Source organism: Stegostoma tigrinum, chromosome 41, assembly GCF_030684315.1.
Source record: "Stegostoma tigrinum isolate sSteTig4 chromosome 41, sSteTig4.hap1, whole genome shotgun sequence".
Taxonomy (NCBI): Eukaryota; Metazoa; Chordata; class Chondrichthyes; order Orectolobiformes; family Stegostomatidae; genus Stegostoma; species Stegostoma tigrinum.
In genome coordinates, this window is record NC_081394.1 from 10636068 (window position 1) to 10656121 (window position 20054).

Below are 20054 nucleotides of genomic sequence, written 5' to 3' on the forward strand. Positions count from 1 at the left end.
TGCTGAGTTCATCAAGCTCTACACCTTGTTATCTCTGATTCTCCATCATCAGCAGTTCCTACTATCTCAGGACAAAGATATATTGGCTTTGGAGGCAGTCAGAGAAGGTTCACTAATTTGATATCAGATACGGAGGCCCTGTTTGCTAGAAATCGGGCATTGGAGGTGAGTTTGGGTTCCAGGTGGTGTCTGCGTTTTCATGCAGATTCATGGAGGCAGAGGTGAGTTTGGACCCAGCGGCATCAGCAACGGCCGCACTGGCGAAGTGGGCCCCCCAAGCGGACTCATCATGGTAGCAGAGTCGGGTTTGGGCTGGTGCAGCACCCAGGCGTATCAGTGGCGTCTGCATTGCTGAGGTCTTGCGAGGACTCAAAGGGGTGAGGGCATTGGTGGAGGTGCTCCAGCGGTGGCAGAGGTGCGAAGAAGGGATGTTTGCGCCTGGTCACCAGGCCCATGGTGGAGCACTTAGTGAGAAGGACTGTACAGTGTCTTTGTTTCTTTATTTTTCTGCCTTTACATTCCATGTTTTGGTTTATTTTTCAGTGTTTTAAGATGGCCCCAGAGAGTGGCAAAAGTGTACAATGCTTTTCATTGGTTTTTTTTGCACCAAACTGCATTTGACAATAAATTAATCAAATCAAATAATCGAGTTTTAAACATTATTGTGTTTTACTTCTGTTGGACAGGACTCACTGTCCAAAGTTTGCCCAAGGCCTGGATTAATGTCTTCCTGAATCTTAGAATTGCAACATTTTCACCTACTCATTTTAATAGAAAAAGGAGTAATTTTGTATGCCAGATGCATTTTGAAGTATTATTTCTGCACTGAAGAAGTCTATTGTACAGAAGATGGGGGTTACATTGGAATCTCTATAAAATACTGTGTCTGGAAAAAGACTGCTGCATTAAAATGTTTTGATCCATGCGGATATTTGATCATAAGTGCTTTCCAATCCCTTAATGTTTGCTCGTGGGAAGTGGTTCTGCTGGGTAGGTCAGCATTTGTCCAACCCTACTTGCTCTGGAGGAGGCGGCGGTGAGCTGCCTTCTTGAGCAAGTTTTTGGGGATAGGGGCATAACTTCAATGCTGTTAGGGAGACAGTGCTGATTGTATCCAGCATTGTCTGATTTTGTTTCGTAGTCATGAAGTTTTTAAAGCACAGAACGAGGCCCTTTGGCCCACCAAGCTTGTGCCAGTCTGTCAGGCATACATCAACCTTTTTTCCGATTGTAACGCAGCACTTGGCCTGTAGCCTTTAATGCTGTGGCATTTCAAGTAGTCATCTCAATGCTTCTTAAATGTCTTCTTAAATCCCCATTAAACCTCCTACTCCTTAGCTTAGCACTGACCCGTCTATTAAGGAGTGAACATTCTTCCTATCTACCTTGTCTGTGCTCCTCAAAACTTGGTCGACCTCAATTGGATGCTCCCAGAGCCTTCTCCAGCCTATAATCTCTCCTCACAACTGAATTGCTCCAGTCCAGGCAACACACTGGTGATTGTCCTCTGCACCTTTACTCATGTGATGACGTCCTTTCTACAGTGTGATGCCAGCTGTTGACAAACGATTGTTGCGTACGGCCCCATCATAAACTCTTTGCCCAAGTGTTCAGAGCCTTGACTCATAGAAGCAAGTATCCCATATGTCTCCCCAACCATCTTACAGAGTCATTGAGTCATACCTTTGGTCCAACTCATCTACACTGAGTGGACATTCCAATCTGACCTAGTTACATTTGCCAGCATTTGGCCCATAACCCTCGAGTCCCTTCCTATTCATATACCTATCCCGATGCCTTTTAAATGTTATAATTGTATCTGCCTCCACTGCTTCCTCTGGAAGCTTGTTCCATACTCGCACTACCCTCTGCATGAAAAAAATTACCCCTCAGGTCCTTTGTAAATCTTTCCCCTCTCACCATGCCCTCTAGTTTTGGACTCCCTCACCCTAGGAAAAAGATCTTGGCCACTCACCCTATCCATGCCCCTCAAGGCATTGGAGCAGTAACACCAAAACTACTGGAAGATCTTGTGAATCCACTGGGAAGACAGATGCAGCAGCACCAGTGTCGACAAACAGGGCAACTAACCCAGCATCGAGGCACTGACTAGCTTTGATCAGCTACAATGGGTTGGACACATTTTCTAAAAGACCGACTCCCCCAGCAGGTGCTGGGATGCCAGCTCTGAAACAGCAGGAGAGCAGCAGGTGGACAGAGGAAGCGCTTCAGTGATACCCTCAATGCATGGCTGATGAAGTGCAGCATTCCCACAGACATCTGGGAATCACTGGCCCAAGAAAAAGTGGATGCCAGGCAAAAGCTGACTAAGGAGAGTGCTGCCACATCAAAATGCCAACCACCCCTCCCGGCGACCATCACTTGCCCCAAGTGTAACGGAGCTTGCGGTAGCCATGTTGGTCGGTACGACCACACGAGTGCTAACCCTGAGAGGGGAAGAAAGTCACCCTTGCTTGCTAGGGACCACCAATGATCAGACACCTCATGATTTTATAAACTCCTGAAAGATCACCCTTAACTCCGACGGTCCAGCAAGAAAAGCCCAATGTATTCTGCATTTACCTATGACTCAAACCTTCCAGTCCTGGCAACATCTTTGTAAATTGTTTCTGAAAATTTAACAATATCTTTCCTATAAAGAAGTGACAAGAATTGTATGTCATATTCTAAAAGTCACCTAACCAATATCCTAAATCTCTCCTCCTGCCTTCAAGGAACTATGGACTTGAACAACAAGGTTCTCTTGATCCTCTGAGATAGTAGGAACTGCCAATGCTGGAGAATCTGAGATAACAAGGCGTAGAGCTGGATGAACACAACAGGCCAAGCAGCATCAAAGGAACAGGAAAGCTGACATTTCGAGGTCTGAACCCTTCTTCAGAGAAATGATCCTCTGCATATTCTAGGGTTCTACTGTACTCTCCTGTTTTGCCAGTCTTTCCAAAATGCAGATTTCAGATTTACAAAACTGTAAACGCACATATTTTCAATGCAAAAACAGAAATTCTGATACATCTTCACAATATTCGGAAGAATTTTTCTAAAATCACTACACACTCATACATTGGAGTGAAGACATATTTTAATAACATAAAGCTTTAAAACGACAATGCAAAATTGTTTTCAGGGAAGGTCATTAGTAGCATGATAACTTTATCCATATTTACAAGTTATTGGATATATATATATATATGTACATATACAGATAAATATTAGATGAATGGTGCAGGTTCGAGGCTGAAATTCACAAGGATTCAAACTAAGTGAGAATTTGTCATTCTTTGTGAGCACTGATGATCTCAGCTGTTATATTGTGTGATGAAATGAAAACCAGGAAGCTCCCAAAGGAATCTTTCCGAGTGGAGTTACTCCTGAGAATCAAACTGTTTTGCATCTCCTGTTTGCTGCTTTCCATTGTAAGTTGTCTTGTAGTACACCTGTTTGCCTCAACAGACTCAGGGGAAGCATGCAAGGTGAAAGAATTGAAACAATTTACAAGAAAGATAAATATATACGTAGGCACATGGGTTTGGCTCGGAAGTTATAGACTAAAATTGGTAATGTAGCCCACACGCACACCCAGATTTTTCTCATTAATACACAGATTACTGAGCATGTTTGCAAATGGTCTCCCTATCATTAAACTAAGGAACATTTAATGCCATAAAAACATGAGACAGTAAGGCATGGGAGCAGGTGTAAGCCATTCAGCCCATCGAATCTTTTCCGCCATCAACGGCTGACCTGATAATCCCCAAATCCACTTTCCTGCCTTAGTCTCATCACCCCATTGGTCCCTTACTGATTAAAAATCTCAGCCTTGAATATACTTAATGCCCCAGCCTTGACAGTCCCCTGTAAAGAATTCTACAGATTCACTCCCCTCTGACAGAAGAAATTCCTCCTCATCATCTGTTTTAAATGTATGATCTTTTACTCTGAGATGATGTCCTCTGGTCTTAGACTCTCTCACAAAGGGAAACAATCTCCACACATCCACCCTGCCAAACCCACTAAGAATCTTGCATGTTTGTGTAAGGTCGCTTCTCATTCTTCTAAACTTCAATGAGTACAGGAATGAAAACAGAAGCTGCTGGGAAAGCTCAGCAGGTCTGGCAGCTTCTGTGAAGAAAAATTCAGAGTCGACGTTTCGGGCCCGGTGACTCTTCCTCAGGAACGCTCCTTTCTTTTACTTCACAGATGCTACCAGACCTGCTGAGCTTTCCAGCAACTTCTGTTTTTGTTCCAACATTCCATTTGCCTTTCCTATGACCTGCAGAACTTTGATGCTAGTTTTTTGCAATTCATGAATATGGGCTCCCAAATCCTTCTCCCCTGTGGCTAACTGAAATTTATTTCTCTTTAAACAATATTCAGCTTCACAATTCTTCCAGTAAAAGCCCATGGCCTCAGATTTCCCCACATTATATTCCATCTCCCAAGTTGTTCCCCACTTGCTTAATCCGTATATATCCATCTGTAGGCTCTTTGTGTTATCCTGGCCACTCATCTTCCCAACCATTTTTGGATCATACAGGTTTGCTGGTTGTAAACACAAATTCACTCTGTGTTAACAAAAGTTGAGAGGCACAAATTCAAAATATCTTTGGTAATGACATTAATCCAAGTAGCAACTTTATCCTGAGAAAATGTGCTTTGTAGATACAGCAAGGTGCAGAGTTGGATGAACACAGCAGGCCAGGCAGCATCAGAAGAGCAGGATTGCTGATGTTTGGAGTCTGGACCCTTCTTCAGAAGAAGGATCTTTTCTGAAGGAGGGTCCAGATCCGGAACGTCAGCTTTCTTTCTCCTCTGTTGTTGCCTGCCCAGGTGTGTTCATCCAACTCTGCACCTTGTTATACCAGACCACGGCATCGGCAGTCCCCACCATCTCTGTTTTGTAGATATGCTAGATAATACATAATGGGAAACTTAAATAGACAAGTCTATGGAAGTAGAATCTTTTGTCACGTATTGTCGATTTCAGCGTATGCATTCATATTCACATAAAATGTGCATTCAAATACGAATTAACAGATTTCAGTAGAAATATATATCAGATCTAGGCAACTTATGATTGGAACTTCCGAGATAATGGGAACTGCAGATGCTGGAGATTCCAAGATAATAAAATGTGAGGCTGGATGAACACAGCAGGCCAAGCAGCATCTCAGGAGCACAAAAGCTGACGTTTCGGGCCTAGACCCTTCATCAGAGAGGGGGATGGGGGGAGGGAACTGGAATAAATAGGGAGAGAGGGGGAGGCGGACCGAAGATGGAGAGTAAAGAAGATAGGTGGAGAGAGTGTAGGTGGGGAGGTAGGGAGGGGATAGGTCAGTCCAGGGAAGACGGACAGGTCAAGGAGGTGGGATGAGGTTAGTAGGTAGCTGGGGGTGCGGCTTGGGGTGGGAGGAAGGGATGGGTGAGAGGAAGAACCGAACTGTTTGGTCTATCAGTAACTTGCAGTATTTTAATTACAGAACTAGTTGAAACTATTGTTTGAGTTATGTAATTTGGAAAGTAGTAAGGGATTTGCTCTAGAAATCTCCTGCCTTTAGTTATTGATATAAAAACCAGTACTGTCCTGTCGTTGCATGCCTGAGCTCCAGTGTTGCATCTCACACGGTTACTGGGAAAGCTATTATGAATGCCATCCTGAGTTATGCTTTCCCACAAGGCATTCAGAGCTTGGCATTGGGTAATCATTACCCAGCACCCTGAGACAACGTGTGTGTGTGTGTGTGTGTGTGTGTGTGTGTGTGTGTGTGTGTGTGTGTGTGTGTTTCACAAAATGAAGACGTGGAATTTAAATTGCAGAAGGAAGGAAGAAGGAACTAGACGTTAGCAACATATGAAAGACAATCTGATTGTCAGAAAATATGTTGGCGCTCGGTCAATTATTGTCTAAATCATAGCATGTCTATAATTAAGGCACTTGTCACTGCTTGCTTGTCACATGTTTTGCACCTATTAATACCACAAACTGAATTTAAGTCCACTTTAACTAGTTACATAAATGTATTTTATTGAAATATCCTCGATAGTTAAATATTATACTTTTGTAATACTCGTTTAAAATCATATCCTGCCTTCTCAATTGTTTTAAATATGCTCTTGTAATTATTTCTGGAAAGATTTTCTCTCAAATGTTAATAATTAAAACCTGGGCTGGAGTTTATGTTGACTGAATCAATTACAACATTGAAAAGACATTTGGGCAAGTTAATGAATAGGAAAGGTTGGGAGGGATATGGCCAATTGCAGGCAAATGGAACTGGTCCAGTTTTGGAAACCTGGTCAGCATGGACAAGTTGGACTGTAGGGTCTGTTTCTGCGCTGCATGTCTCCATGACTCACTCGCTGATTGTGGGTGTCACTGACCAGGCAGGCATTTATTTTCCAACTTTCCGAGATGGCAATTAAGAGTCAACCATATTGTTGTGAGTTCTGAGTCACATTTAAATCAGGGTCGGCAGTTCTCATTCCTGAACCTCAAGACAGATTTTCCCCAACAACTAATGATCATCATTAGACTCTTAATTCCAGATTTTTATTGAATTCAAATTGCTGTGGTGGAATTGAAACCCAGGTCCTCAGAACATTAATTGAGTCTCTGGATTAACAATCTAGTGGTAACACACTAGCCCCACCTTTCAAGCCCCACCCACCACCAGTAGTCTTGCTGAGGTTCTTAGGTATACGATGATACAGCAAATGTCGTTTTATCCTGTACCACTCTCAATAAAACTGCAGAAATTATATACCTCAAATACCGTGAAGGTTACTCTTCAATTATATTTTTAAATTTATTTACATAAATGTAAATATACTTGCTGTTCAGTTGAATGACCACAAGAAATATTAACAGTTCATTCAATTTCGAGTCAATTTCTCTTCAAATATCGCAAGGTCTGAATAGTCAGTTGAAGGTGAGTGTGAGAAGGCTCTCTGCTGCTAAGTTTTATTTAGGGCAATGCTGCATTATTATTTAAATGAATTATGGTGAAAGTAAAGTATAACAGTGACATGTGTAATGCCTGCAATATGTTTCTACTACTTAGTGTGTTTTTACATTGATTATGTGGACTTCCTGATTAACCAGAATATTTGATCATCGGGCACACTCCTGAGGCACTGGCTAATAAAACATTTGCTATACTCCTTATATATTCTCACATTAGAGAGAGCGAGAGAGAGATGGCTGGTGGTGGCTTCACTCAAGGTTCACCATGCCTCAGGCAGGGGGATGAGGAATTCTTCAGAGTAACCTCAGACGAAGTGGGGATTGAACCCTGTGAGCTCCACTCTGTATTGTAGGCCGGCCGGCTAAGCCAACCAATTTGTGAGTTGGAAGCATTATTTCCCAACCAGAATTTGTCAAATAGGCATCTTGCAGAAGCAATAGAACAGGAAATATTAGCAGCAGAGATGCATCACTGAGTGCGATCGAGCAACAGAAAACAATACAGGGAAAAGAGGTCGGGTTTCACTCACAATGCAAGGCTAGAATTCTTTCACATTGGCCCTTCATACGATTCCTTGTGAAACAGGGGAAATATCAGAATTCTCAGGGCCTGAGACCAACGGTAAAATGGGATTACAGAATTTTGATTCAGAAAGCATTCTTACATGCCTCCATTTTCCATAATGGGATAAAAATAGAAAACCCTGATTGAATTAATGGAAAGAAGTGGCTATCTATCGGTGTAAATGTTGGCAATGTTTGATTCCCTGCAGCGTTATCTCCCTCCCCTCCCGGTCAACTTTGCATGTCAATAGTAATAAAAGCAAGCCCCACCTTCTCAAACTATCTGTAGTCTTAAAGGACAATTAGGTTAAGAGATAACAAGGTGTACAGTTGGATGAACACAGCAGGCCAAGCAGCACAAAAGGAGCAGGAAGGCTGACGCTTCAGGCCGAGACATTTTCTGAAGAAGGGTTGAGGCCTGAAACATCAGCCTTCCTACTCCCCTGATGCTGCTTGGCCTGCTGTGTTCATCCAGCATCTGCAGTTCCTGCTATCTCTAGGACAATCAGGCTGATTGTTTCTGGCCAAGCTCAATAACCCAAAGGGCATTTGGGATAAGCTGAAAAGAACCAGCTTGTAGCCAGTGAAGGGCAATGGCATTTTAGTGAAGGGCAATGGCATTTTCATCAGAAAGGCCAGCTTTGATGACTTGGCTCTGTATCATAGGTGCTATTTACTATTGGTTGTAAGTTTTGCAGCGTGTTATTAGTGGAAAGCTGAGAAAATATATACTTTTATCTACCTAGCGCTTTGGAAGGAAAGAACTGGTTCATTGGCTAGCAGTGAATAATTAGTTTCCTTTTCTGTTTTCCATCCAACAATTTTGGCCTTGATTTAAGATGCAGACTTACAGTAACTAATATTTAATAATTCTGTCCTCTTCAAGAATCATTTTCTTTAAAAAATACAGAAAACTAAATCTGTTGGACACCTTCTTTCTTTTGTAAAAGTCTATCAGCTTTTGTTCTTGGAAAGTTTGAGGCTTAAAGACTCAGCATACATCCAAGCATCTGTATTACATTTCAGGTCGATAAGTGATTATAATTATATGCATTCTTTCCTTCAAAAAAAACTCATCGGAACTTCAATTCAGCATAATCAGTCTTATTGCCATCAGTTGGTGCTGGTGGAGCTGTTGGACCTTGGTGTAAAGGGTTAATGTTAGGCTGTGCATAAACAATGTCTGTTCCTGATGTCTGGAATAAAATAGAAAAAAGCTCAGTCAGAATATGTATTCGTTGAACATCTTAAACTCTAATACATAGGTCCAGTGTATCTTAAAACACTGACATATGGTCCAGGACATCTTATATACTAATTACAGGACTTATGCATCTTATACATGAGAGATAGGCCTAACACATTTTATATATAAATATATAGGTCTTATATATCTTAGACATGTTATATCTTATACTCTAATACATAAGTCCTGTACACATTAGACCTGGACATTTTACTCACTAATACATAGGTTTTGTGCATCTTACTAAATAATATAGAGATCTTATACATCTTATACACTATCATGTATGTCTTGTACATCGTAATCATTAACATATAGGTCCTGTGCAACCTTGTGCATTATACAAAAAACATGCAAATCTTCAACACCTTATTCACTGTATATCGGGCTTGTGCAACTTATACACTTATTCATAGGACTTATAAGCAATGTTTGCACCACACAAATGCCAGCAAATGATCATCTCCTGTATGAGTCAACCTTGTGACCACCCCATGACATCCAATGTCATTACCATCACATAATCCTCCACTAAAAACATCTTGGGAGTTTCCATTGACAAAAGCTGAACTGCACTTGTAAAATAAATACAGTGGCTACAATAGCAGGTCAAAGGCTAGGAATTCCGCAGTAACTCACCTCCTAACTCCCCAAAGTCTGCCCAAGTCAGGAGTGAGATGTCATACTCCCCACTTGCCTGGATGAGTGCAGCTCCAACAACACTCAAGAAGCTTGACACCATCCAGGACACAGAAGTCCCCACTTGAATAGCACCTCATCCACAAACATCCCACTCCCTCGCCCCACCGATGCTCAGTAGCACCAATGTATACCATCTTTGTGTATGTGTGTGAGAGAGAGAGTGTGTGTGAGACAGACTGTCTGTGTGTGTGTGTGTGTGTGGTGTGTGTGTGTGAGAGAGATTTTATGTGTGTGGGTGAGAGGGAGAGAGAGTGTGCATGTGTGTGTGTGTGTGTCTGTGTGTGTCTTTATGTGTCAGAGAGAGAGTGCATGTGTGTGTGTGTGTGTGTGTGTGTGTGTGTGACAGAGAGTGTGTGTGTGCATGCACATGTGTGTGAAGAGTGTGTGCTTGTGCGTGTGTGTATGTGTGTCTGTCTGTGTGTGTGTGTGTGAGATAGAGAGAGGGAGAGAGACTCTGTGTGTGTGTGTGTGTGAGTGTGAGATAGAGAGAGGGAGAGAGACTCTGTGTGTCTATGTGTGTGTGTGAAGAGTTTGTGTGTGTGTGTTTGTGTGTGTGAAGAGTTTGTGTGTGTGTGAAGAGTTTGTGTGTGTGTGCATGTCTGTGTGTGTGTGTGTGTGTGCATGTATGTGTGTGTGTTTGTGTGCGTGTGCGTGTGCATGTGTTTGTGTGTGTGCGTGTGTGTGCGTGCGTGTGCGTGTGTGTGCGTGTGCATGTGTTTGTGTGTGTGAAGAGTTTGTGTGTGTGTGTGTGTGTGTGTGTGTGCGTGTGTGTGCGTGTGTGTGTGTGTGTGTGTCATCACAACTTGGAAACTACACCCAGGCACAACTGCCTGGCGTACTTGTGAATTTTATTTCAGCTGGAAGTGGCTAGTTACTGAGATTCAGGTTCAGGCTTTGAAGTGAGATAATATTCTTGGGAGCCAGAAAGCAATTTTTTTTAAAAACCTGAACTTAAGATTCTGATGGCCACAAAAACATTGGTCATTGCCATGAAAGCCCACCTGGGCCACAAATATCCCAGACAGAAGGAAATCTGCCACACTTACCTGGTCTGGTCTCTATGTGACTCCAGATCCACAGCAATGTAGTTGGCTCTGAACTGCAATACATTCTTGCTCTGATATTGATGTCAGTGATGAATAAAAAATAAATCCCGTCCCACTTCTCTAGGTTCTCTTCTATTTTATGTTCATCTCTTCCCCCACCTCCCTCAGAAGCATGTAATTCTCCTCATCCCTGTCTTCCTCAACTGAGAGGGCTTCCATTTCTCCACATTCTTCAGATCTATAATGAACCCTCTTTCCTCAGCCCCAGCTTGCAGAGGACATGGAAAACCATGACCACTCTGAGATTTTTCACGATGCACAATGCAGTTGACCTCCACACTGCCAGGCACCCAAACAGTTTCATTATGAAGCTAATAGCCTGTTCTCATGTGAAACAATGGCTGTACTGAATTATTGAGGCAGGCCCTTTGGCATAACAAGTCCAACCAACCCTCAGAGCATCCCATGCAGCCCCATTCCCCTCTAAGCCACCTAATCTACGCGTCCCTGAACGCTACGGGCAATTTAGCATGGCCAATCCACCTAGCCTGCACACCTTTGGACTGTGGGAGAAATCTGGCAAAATGGGAGGAAACCCACGCAGACATGGGGAGAATGTGCAAATTCACAGTCACCCGAGGGTGGAACCGAACCCGGGTCCCTGGCTCTGTGAGGCAGCAGTGCTAACACTGAGCCACCATTATTGCAATGTTATGCAAAGTCACATTCTTAGGGGGTAGTCCACACCTTAGCCAGACACCATGATATTTAGCACAAGACAGTCAGCATAATTTGGCAATAAAAGGTATTTTTTTGTTTCAAAAATAAATTTCAACATACAAAATACCACCACCCAAACCACACTTTTCACAAGCAGTGATCATTCCATATGCATAAAGTTGAAACATAACAAAGAAGTTATTAACTTTTTAACCATTTTGCTGACATAGCAGACTCAGAATTTAATTTTACACTTCATATTATTCTAAAAATGGTCATTTGGTAGTACAGAATTTGAGTATTGCTGACTAAAATATCTTTTTTTCTAGTGCTATATTTCAGCTATATGCTCCTATTGTATATTAACGGTTTATTAATGCACAAGGCACTGTTCCTCACACTGAGTCTGTTTTGAATCAACAGAACAGGTGACAGCCTCTCTCTGGTTCCATGCCTTTAACAATCAGAGTCAACCTGCCTGAATTAAAATGTAAACCAGACTCAATATTTTAATATCATTTAAATCTGCTGCATTCTCCTTGGAAATGCATCTATCAATCAGAGTCCAAGCGACCAGCATTCTCTTATCCTCCAGTATAATGTTGATTTTCCCTTACATTGGCAATTCTTGCACATCATCCTGATGACTGCAAAGTCAAACGCTTCAACCTGATGCATCCCTTCCGGCACAATAAATACAGCATTTCTGTGAAATTTCTCCAGTACCTTCTGTTTTCATTACAGCATTCCTCAATCAGATCCATGGCAATTCTTTTCTGAAGCACAGTAGCTCCGGAACTTATGCAGCTTTAAGGTAGGGCTCCCACATTACCTTGCAAGGCATTCATTAGCTCATTGACTCAAAGGTTCCTTGGAATGTATTCTGATTAAAGTGGGCGCAAATGTTGGCTGTCTCAAGGACAGGAGTTACGATTGTGGGCAGACATTGACAGCGACAGATGTCAAATCTCTGTTAAGCAATTAGACATGGAGGAATTCAGGACTGTTGTGATTTTGACCTCCTGCAACGTTCGCTTCAAACTGTCATGATGTGTCATTCCGAGCGTCCCTGAGGCATTGGTGTTCGCGATACTGAGGAAGTTGATACTGTGCCCTTAAGCCTGAGCTGGGCGTATTAGTTCCTTTGAGCTGGAGCTCCTCAGGAATGATGGAGGAGAAGGCAACTGCTTCTCCCTCTGATGCTGCTTAGCAATAAGTAAGGTTGCCATGGCCCTGCATGACAAATCACAGGCACATAAAAACTGGGAAGCAAGGACATCTCATGTAGATCACCTCCAAAGGACACTAGCCTTTATCGCGCGAGAAATTGAACATAAAAGTAAAGGTATTCTCTTTTAGTTCAAAATGGCATTTGTGAGACAATGTCTGGGAGAACTGTGTGTGTTTTTATGTCTCCTTGCTGCAAGTGTGCAAAAGCATTGGAGGCAGTTCAGTGCTCGCTTACTGGATTGATATGAAGATTGATAATTGGCGTTGCCCAGAGGTTAATGCTGCTGCCGCACAGCGCCAATTTGATTCCTGCCTTGGCAGGGGTGACTGTCTGTGTGGAGTTTGTACATTTTTCTCGAGTCTGTGTGGGTTTTCTTGAGATGCTTCAGTTTCCTCCTGCAGTCCAAAGTTGTGCAGTTTAGGTGGATGACCCGTAGTGTCCAGGATGTGCAGGCTTGGTGGGTTAGCCATGGGAAATGCAGGGTTACAGAGATAGGGTAGATGGGATGCTCTTCAGACGATCAGTATGGGCTCAATCGACCGAACAGCCCACTTCCACACTTGTGGAAATTCCATGATTCTCAGAAAGGTTGGAAACATGGAGCTTGATTCTACTGGACTTTCAAAGGCTATGTAGTGATTAGATTGAAGTGTGCAAGATCCCAAACAATCTTGACAAGATGGACATGGAAAGGAGCGGGTGAGTTGAGATGTAGTGGGCGTTGCTTGCAAGCTAATGGTCACTCCTTTAGAGCAGCTGCACAGCCATCTGCCTGGGAAGGTAGGGGTGGCATGGTCATTGAACATTTTTAAGGTCAGTTAGATAGTTGGGCAGGGCAATCAAGGGCCATCAGCAGTAGAAAGAAATGTGGAGTTCAGAACACAAACAGCAGCTGTGATCTTATTGAATGGTGGAGCAGGCTTAAAGAGTTGAATAACAGTGATCCTAACACCATGTTAGCTGTCATCAGTCAAGGCAGAAATGACTCGGTATTAGGCTTGGAATTTCCATGGTCTGTGTGACCCGTGGCATTTTCTACTTCAACTTGATGAGTTTAGTTTTATTCAGTTAACAGACGTAGGTGTCTATGGCTGGGCCAGCATTTGTTGCCCATCTCTAGTTGTTCCTTCAGAAGGTGGTGGTGACCTGCCTTCTTGAACTGACACAGTCCGTGTGCTGGAGGCAGACACACAATGCAGATGAAAATGATTGGGGCTGAGGCCTTTACCCTGAGGAACTCTTGCAGAGATGTCCTGGAGCTGCAATGACTAATCTCCAACAACCACGACCATCATTCTACCTGGCAGATATGACTCCCAACAGCAGAGAGTTTACGCTCCATTCCCATTGATCCCAATTTCGCTAGGGCCCCTTGGTGCCACACTCAGTCGAATGCAGCTTTGATATCAGGGCTGTCACTCCCACCTCTCCCTCTGGAATTCAGCTCTTTTGTCGATGTTTGAACTATGGCCTGTAATGAGGTCAGGAGCTGAGCAGCCCTGGCAGGACCCAAACTGGGTGTCACTGAGCAGGCACTGCTTGGTAGCACTGTTACTGACACCTTCCATCACCTTACTGATAATGGAGAGCAGAACAATGGGGCGGTAAGTGGCCGGGTTGGATTTGTTCTGCTTTTTACACACACAACATACCTGGGCAATTTTCCACATTGTTTTTCTGTGTGCCAGGTACGACTCCAACCAGCAAAAAGTTGCCCCCTGATTCCCATTGATTCCAGTTTTGCTCGGACTCCTTGATGTTACAGTCAAATTCGACCTCGATGTCAAGGGCTGTCACTCTCACCTCTCCTCTGAAATTCAACTCTTCTATCCATGTTTGAATTGTAATGAGGTCAGGAGCCAAGTGGTCCTTGTAAAACCCAAACTGGGTGTCACTGAGCAGGTTATTGCTGAGTATGTGCTGCTTGATAGCTTTGTTGACACCTTACATCACTTCATTGGTGAAATGGAGTTTAGGGAAACATGCAGATTAAATAATATCCATTATTTTAAAATACAGTCAATGAAAAGACAATGCTGATATACTTTAAGTTGCCCAAAACTCTAAACAAATTAACAACAGAGAGTAGAAGTAATTTTCTTTACCATGTTTTCTGGATTGGTTCCATTGCTAGATGCCGCTGCCCCTATAAAGACAAGATTTAAATGGTATAAGTCAACAAGAATTTAAGCTTTCCAATTAGACTGTGCTCTTCTTCAATAAGCTTCCGATTTTTTAAAATCTCCCACAAAGAGAAATTTGTAATTTTGTGCATGAACTGGGAAATAACAAGAGTTTAAGCTCATCTGCAAGAATTATCCCTGACTGTTTATAGAAACACTCAGATGCTCACCTGGTGTTACTAACAAAAAGAGAAAAGTCCTGGAGAAACTCAGCAAGTCTGGCAGCATCTGTGGAGAGAGAACAGCAGCATGGTCCAACTTGAGTGCAGCTTTTAGTCTTTTTTAAGTTTAACTCAGCACCACATTTCTCCCAGCTTGAAGGTGTTCAGCTCCTTTCGCCAAAAGACTGCCCATTTGAATATTTCTCCTTTCTCACCGTCATTGGCTTCGTCCTCGTTTCTGGGTTTTGGCAAGATATTCGCTGAAACTCGGTTCCACAGAAACAGGTCATTGCTCTGACCGCCTTGGCTCAGGCTCACCCCACATGGATTCCAAATGAAGTTGTGCCTTTTGGTTTTCGAATCCACCCGGGATCACACGTATCTCTGAGACGTACAATGTTCCTCGCACGGCCTCATCCTAGGATCTACACTCTGCCGTGCTGGAGAAGAGTTGCTGGGCTTGAATTGCTAACACTGTTTTTTCTCTCTCCACAGACCTGCTGAGTTTCTCCAGTAATTTCTGATTCTGTTTCACCAGATTACCAGCTGCCAAACTATCTACCTATCAAACCAGCCAGAATCCTTGCAGCCCCACAGTGCCAGGGACCGTCAGGCAACTGTCTGTGTGGAGTTTGCACATTTTCCCTATGTCTGTGTGGGGTTTCCCCTGGGTGCTCTGGTTTCCTCCCACAGTCCAAAGATGTGCAGGTTTTGTGAATTGGCCGTGCTGAATTGCCCGTAATGTCCAGGGATGTGCAGAGTAGGTGGGTCAGCTGTGGGAAATCAGGGTTACAGGGAGAGGGTGTGACTCTGGGTAGGATGCTCTTCAGGGAGTCAGTGTAGACTCAATGGGCAGAATGCCTGCTTCCACACTGTAGGGATTCTATGATTCTATGAAATCTCTCTTCAGCAGATCATGGGCTGAAACGCCTTAAAATGTTGAGGGAGCTCTCCTCCGTGCATTTCCCATTTTCATGGGAGGGGCAGTTAAAATGATCAGCAACCGGAAGGAGTCGGCATTTGTCACATACAGAGCGCAGACGCTCTACGAAATGGTCCCCGAATCCCTGCCTGGTCTCACTGATGTAGAAGAAGCCCCATCGGGAGCAACGGATACAGTAGGCCAAGTTGGAGGATGTACAGGTGAACCCCCACAGGATATAAATTTGCTTTGGGCCTTGGTTGGAGGTGAGGAGAGAGGTGTGTGGGAAGGTGTAGCACCTCTTGTAGTTGCCGGGAAAGGTGCCGGGTGTGGTGGGATTAGTGGGCAGTGTGGAGCGGACATGGGAGTCACAGAGTGAGCAGTTCCTATATTTCCAGGGGAAATATCTCTTTGGTCATGGAGTTGGATTGTAGGTAGAGGAAGTGGCGGAGAACGTCCAGGAGTGGAATGCTCCATCCTGGGAGCAGATGCAGCGGAGGAATTGGGAATCCCCCTGGACCTCCATCCTGGGCCTCTTCCAGTGCCACAATGACATCACATGCAAACTGGAGGAGCAACACCTCAAATTCCGCCTCAGGAGCCTACAGGCCGATGGCCTCAACATAGAATTCAACAGTTTTAAAAATCTCCCCACCCCCGGCCTCACCCAATCACCAACTTTCCCTCTCATCCCCGCCTCCTTGACCTGACACAACCTGTCCATCTCCGTTCCCCACCTATCTGACCCACCCGACCCACTGACCAATCTCCACCACTCCCGACCTACACTCACTTATCACCGTCCAACCTACCTTCCCCAGTCCAGCCCCTCCTCTGTCTATTAATTTCCCAGCTCCCCATTTCTGAGGAAGGGCCTAGGCCCGAAACGTCAACCTTCCTGCTCCTCTGATGCTGCTTGGCCTGCTATGTTCATCCAGCTCTACACCTCACTGTCTCTGACTCTAGCATTGGTAATTGTTGCTATTCCCTTCCTATTGGTTATTTTTACTTCTCTAGAGGATGGTGGCCACTTTTGGAGCAATGTTGACAGTTCTGGTTGCCCTGCTGTAGTAAGGATATGATTAAATTGGAGAGGACACAGAACAGATTTACCAAGCTGGGAATGGACGGTTTGAATTCTAAGGAGAGACTGGTACTTTTTTTCCACTGGAGCATTGGAGGTTGAGGAATGACCTTATGGGGTTTATAAAATCATGACGGATATAGATAAGGTGAATGGTAACGGTCTTTTCCCGAGGGTAGGGGAGTTCAAAACTACAGGACATATTTTTAAGGTGACAGAAAAGAGATTTAAAAGGACCTGAGTAGCATCTTTTTCACTCAGAGGGTGGTTTGTGTGTGGAATGGGCTGCCAGAGAAAGTGATTGGTGTTGCAACATTGAAAAGACATTTGGACAGGCACTTGAATAGGAAAAGTTTAGAGAGATTTGGGCCAAATGAATGGGACTGGTTTAGTTTGGGAAACTTGGTCGGCATGGGCCAAAGTGTCTGTTTCCACGCTTCATGGCTCTATGGCTCTAAATATAATAATGTTGGGCTAAAGAGACACACTGTGTGTTCACGCATGTCAGTTCCTTCTGCCTCTAAAGGTGATGTGTTGCAAATGCTGTCCAATCATAGTCTCACTTGTAATGATGGACACAGTGTTTTGAGTTTTGCAAGAGCTGGCTGCTTGAGTGTGTTCATTATTGTGATTGTTGTGAAAAGGTGAAGCAATGCTGTTTGGTATGGTTCAACACCAGTTTTTGGGTGCATGTCTAATCTACCTGTCATCACATCAGCAGTGAAACTCATATGCCACATTGCAAGCTGGTCTGCTCACTGCTAATGAATATTGTTTTCTTTCATTCATGTTAGAAACATGGACATCGCTGGCCGGGCCAATATTTATTGCCCGTCCCTGGTTGCCCTTCTGAAGTTGAATGTCAAGGGGCAGTGGTTGGATTTTCTGTTATTGGAGATGATCCCTATCTGGCACCTGGTACTGATGTTACTTGCCACTTGTCAGCCGAGGCCTGGATATTGTCTAGGCCTTGCAGCAATTAGTATCTGAGGAGTTGTGAATGGTGTTGAACATTGTACAATCATTGGCGAACGTCCCCACTTCTGACCTCATGATGGAGGGAAAGTCATGATGAAGCAGCTGAAGATGGTTGAGTCTAGGACACTGTGATGAGGGACTCCTAACTTCTGAATGTCATTTATGAATTGTTAAATAATTCTGAGTGCGCTAAGCAGTACACTCACAACCAGTGTAGGACGGTTGCTCAGGCAGTTAGTGGGACACAGGGGCAGCTCCCGGAAATGACATCTATTATGACTTTTCTTTTTGCAGACAGAAAGTACATGTGCACACACTGTACCCTTTCCAACTCGACAAAACAGGTGGCATGCATTTACTGGTTCATTTGCCAGCAGAATGCCTTTCCCAATTGGAGTCAACCTGCTTGATTTAAAAGTTAAACAATGTCTGGTGGTTAACTGTCAATCATCATGTATGAGTGCATTTTCTATGACAATGTTTGGGTCAATCAGAGCCCACTTGCCAACCATTCAGCACTCTCCTCTGATACAAGAGTAAATTCTGTTTTCCCTCTACTTTGGAATTTCACATGAATTGCCCCGATCAGTGCAAAACATGTAGTGATAACCAAATTCTGCGTTATCAAACAAAGGTTTCAACTTCATAAAAAAAATGAAATAAAAGAATATAAGGATGTGAAGGAAAATGGTGGTGGACTAAAAAGATCAGCTTTGATCTCATTGAATGATGGATTAGGTCTGATGGGTCAACTGGCCTATTGCTTCTACTCCTTTTATTTTAAATTAGAACATATATCAGGATGGTTGGAAAGTCATGGTGCTTTCAAAGAGACAGTGGCAACTTTTTTGTTGTGACAGGTAGGTATAGCATCTTGTGGTTTTATATAAGAATGCACAATGTTATATGTCACACAGAAAACCCTCTTTTATTGATGTGTCACCTGAGCTATGCATGACTACTCTATCTTTCCATTGTCTTGCTAAAATTCTTAAGAGATTACTGAGCATTTGGCATTCTAAAATCATAACAGACCTATTGGCAGATTGGTTCAGCAACAGGATGATTCAAGGGCATTGGGGCTTATTGGTATATCCGAGGATGTTGGCCTGACTTTACTTATTTTCCTATATATTAACACTACAGCTGATTTTCCAGTTTATATGCCTCTCTGGTAAGCTTCTATATTCCTTAGTGAATCTCGGTGAGAAGCACAATACTTTGACTAAGGAATTAACATATGAGGACGTTACAATTTGAAATGCAAGGCAATGGATAAGGTGTTTGTGTAAAATAGGGGTAGATTGGAGAAGGGGGAGCTACAAGGAGACCTGGGCGTCCTCATACACCAGTTGCTGAAAATAAGCATTGTAGGTGCAGAAGACAATGAAGAAGACAAGTGGTATGTCAGCCTTCAAAGAGATAGGATTTGAGTATAGGAGCAGGAATATCTTGCTGCAATTGTACAGGGCCTTGGTGAGACCATGCATGGACCATTGTGTGTACAGTTTTGATCTCCTTGTCTGAGGAAGGATGTTCTGGCGATGGAGGGGGTGCAACAAAGGTTTCCCAGCCTGATTCCTAGTATAGCAGAATTGATTTATGAAGAGACACAGGATTGCTTAGGACTTTAATCACTGGAGTTTGGAAGAATGAGGGGGAGGATTGCACAGAAACCTGTAAAATTCTCACAAACCTACACGGATTAAACTGATGACCAGAACCAATGGTCACAGTCTAAAGGTATAGGATAAAACATTTAGGACTGAGATGAGGAGAAATATCTTTACCCATAGAATGGTGAGCCTGTGGAATTTCTATGACACGGAAAACAGTCGAGGATAAAGCATTGAAAGTTTTCAAGGATGTAATTACATAGGAAGCAGTTCAGAGATGGTTCACCAGATTAATTCCGGAGATAAATGGCTCATTTTATGAACAGTTACAATAGTTTAGGCAGATACTCACTAGAGATTAGACAAGATCTAATTGAGATATATAAGATGCTAAACTAGATTCACAAAGTAGGCTTAGAGAGGATGTTTTCTCATGTGGGGGAATCCAGAGCGAGAGATCGCAATTTCAGGATAAGGGGTGGCAGATTTAAGTCGGAGTTGAGGAGGATTTTCACAAAGGGTCACGAATCTGTGAAATTCACTACCCCAGAGTGTGGATGATGCTGGGATACTGCATAAATTTAAGCAGGAGATAGATTTTTGACCAGTAATGGGT

General features: G+C 43.4%; 1 protein-coding gene across 2 annotated transcripts in view; it reads right to left on the bottom strand.

Moving 5' to 3' along the window:
* Nucleotides 1–3093: 3093 nt before the first annotated feature.
* LOC125448508 (carcinoembryonic antigen-related cell adhesion molecule 5-like) overlaps nucleotides 3094–20054 on the bottom strand; it is a 65225-nt gene continuing 48264 nt past the window's right edge. The window contains exons 13-14 of one of the 2 annotated variants that reach the window (XM_048523850.2): nucleotides 14600–14640; nucleotides 3094–8745 (exon numbers count right to left, since the gene is read on the bottom strand). In XM_048523850.2, the coding sequence (XP_048379807.1) occupies nucleotides 8623–8745; nucleotides 14600–14640 (164 nt within the window). In that variant the 3' untranslated portion in view covers nucleotides 3094–8622. The remainder of the gene's footprint in view (nucleotides 8746–14599; nucleotides 14641–20054) is intronic. The other variant, XM_048523851.2, reaches the window with a different exon arrangement.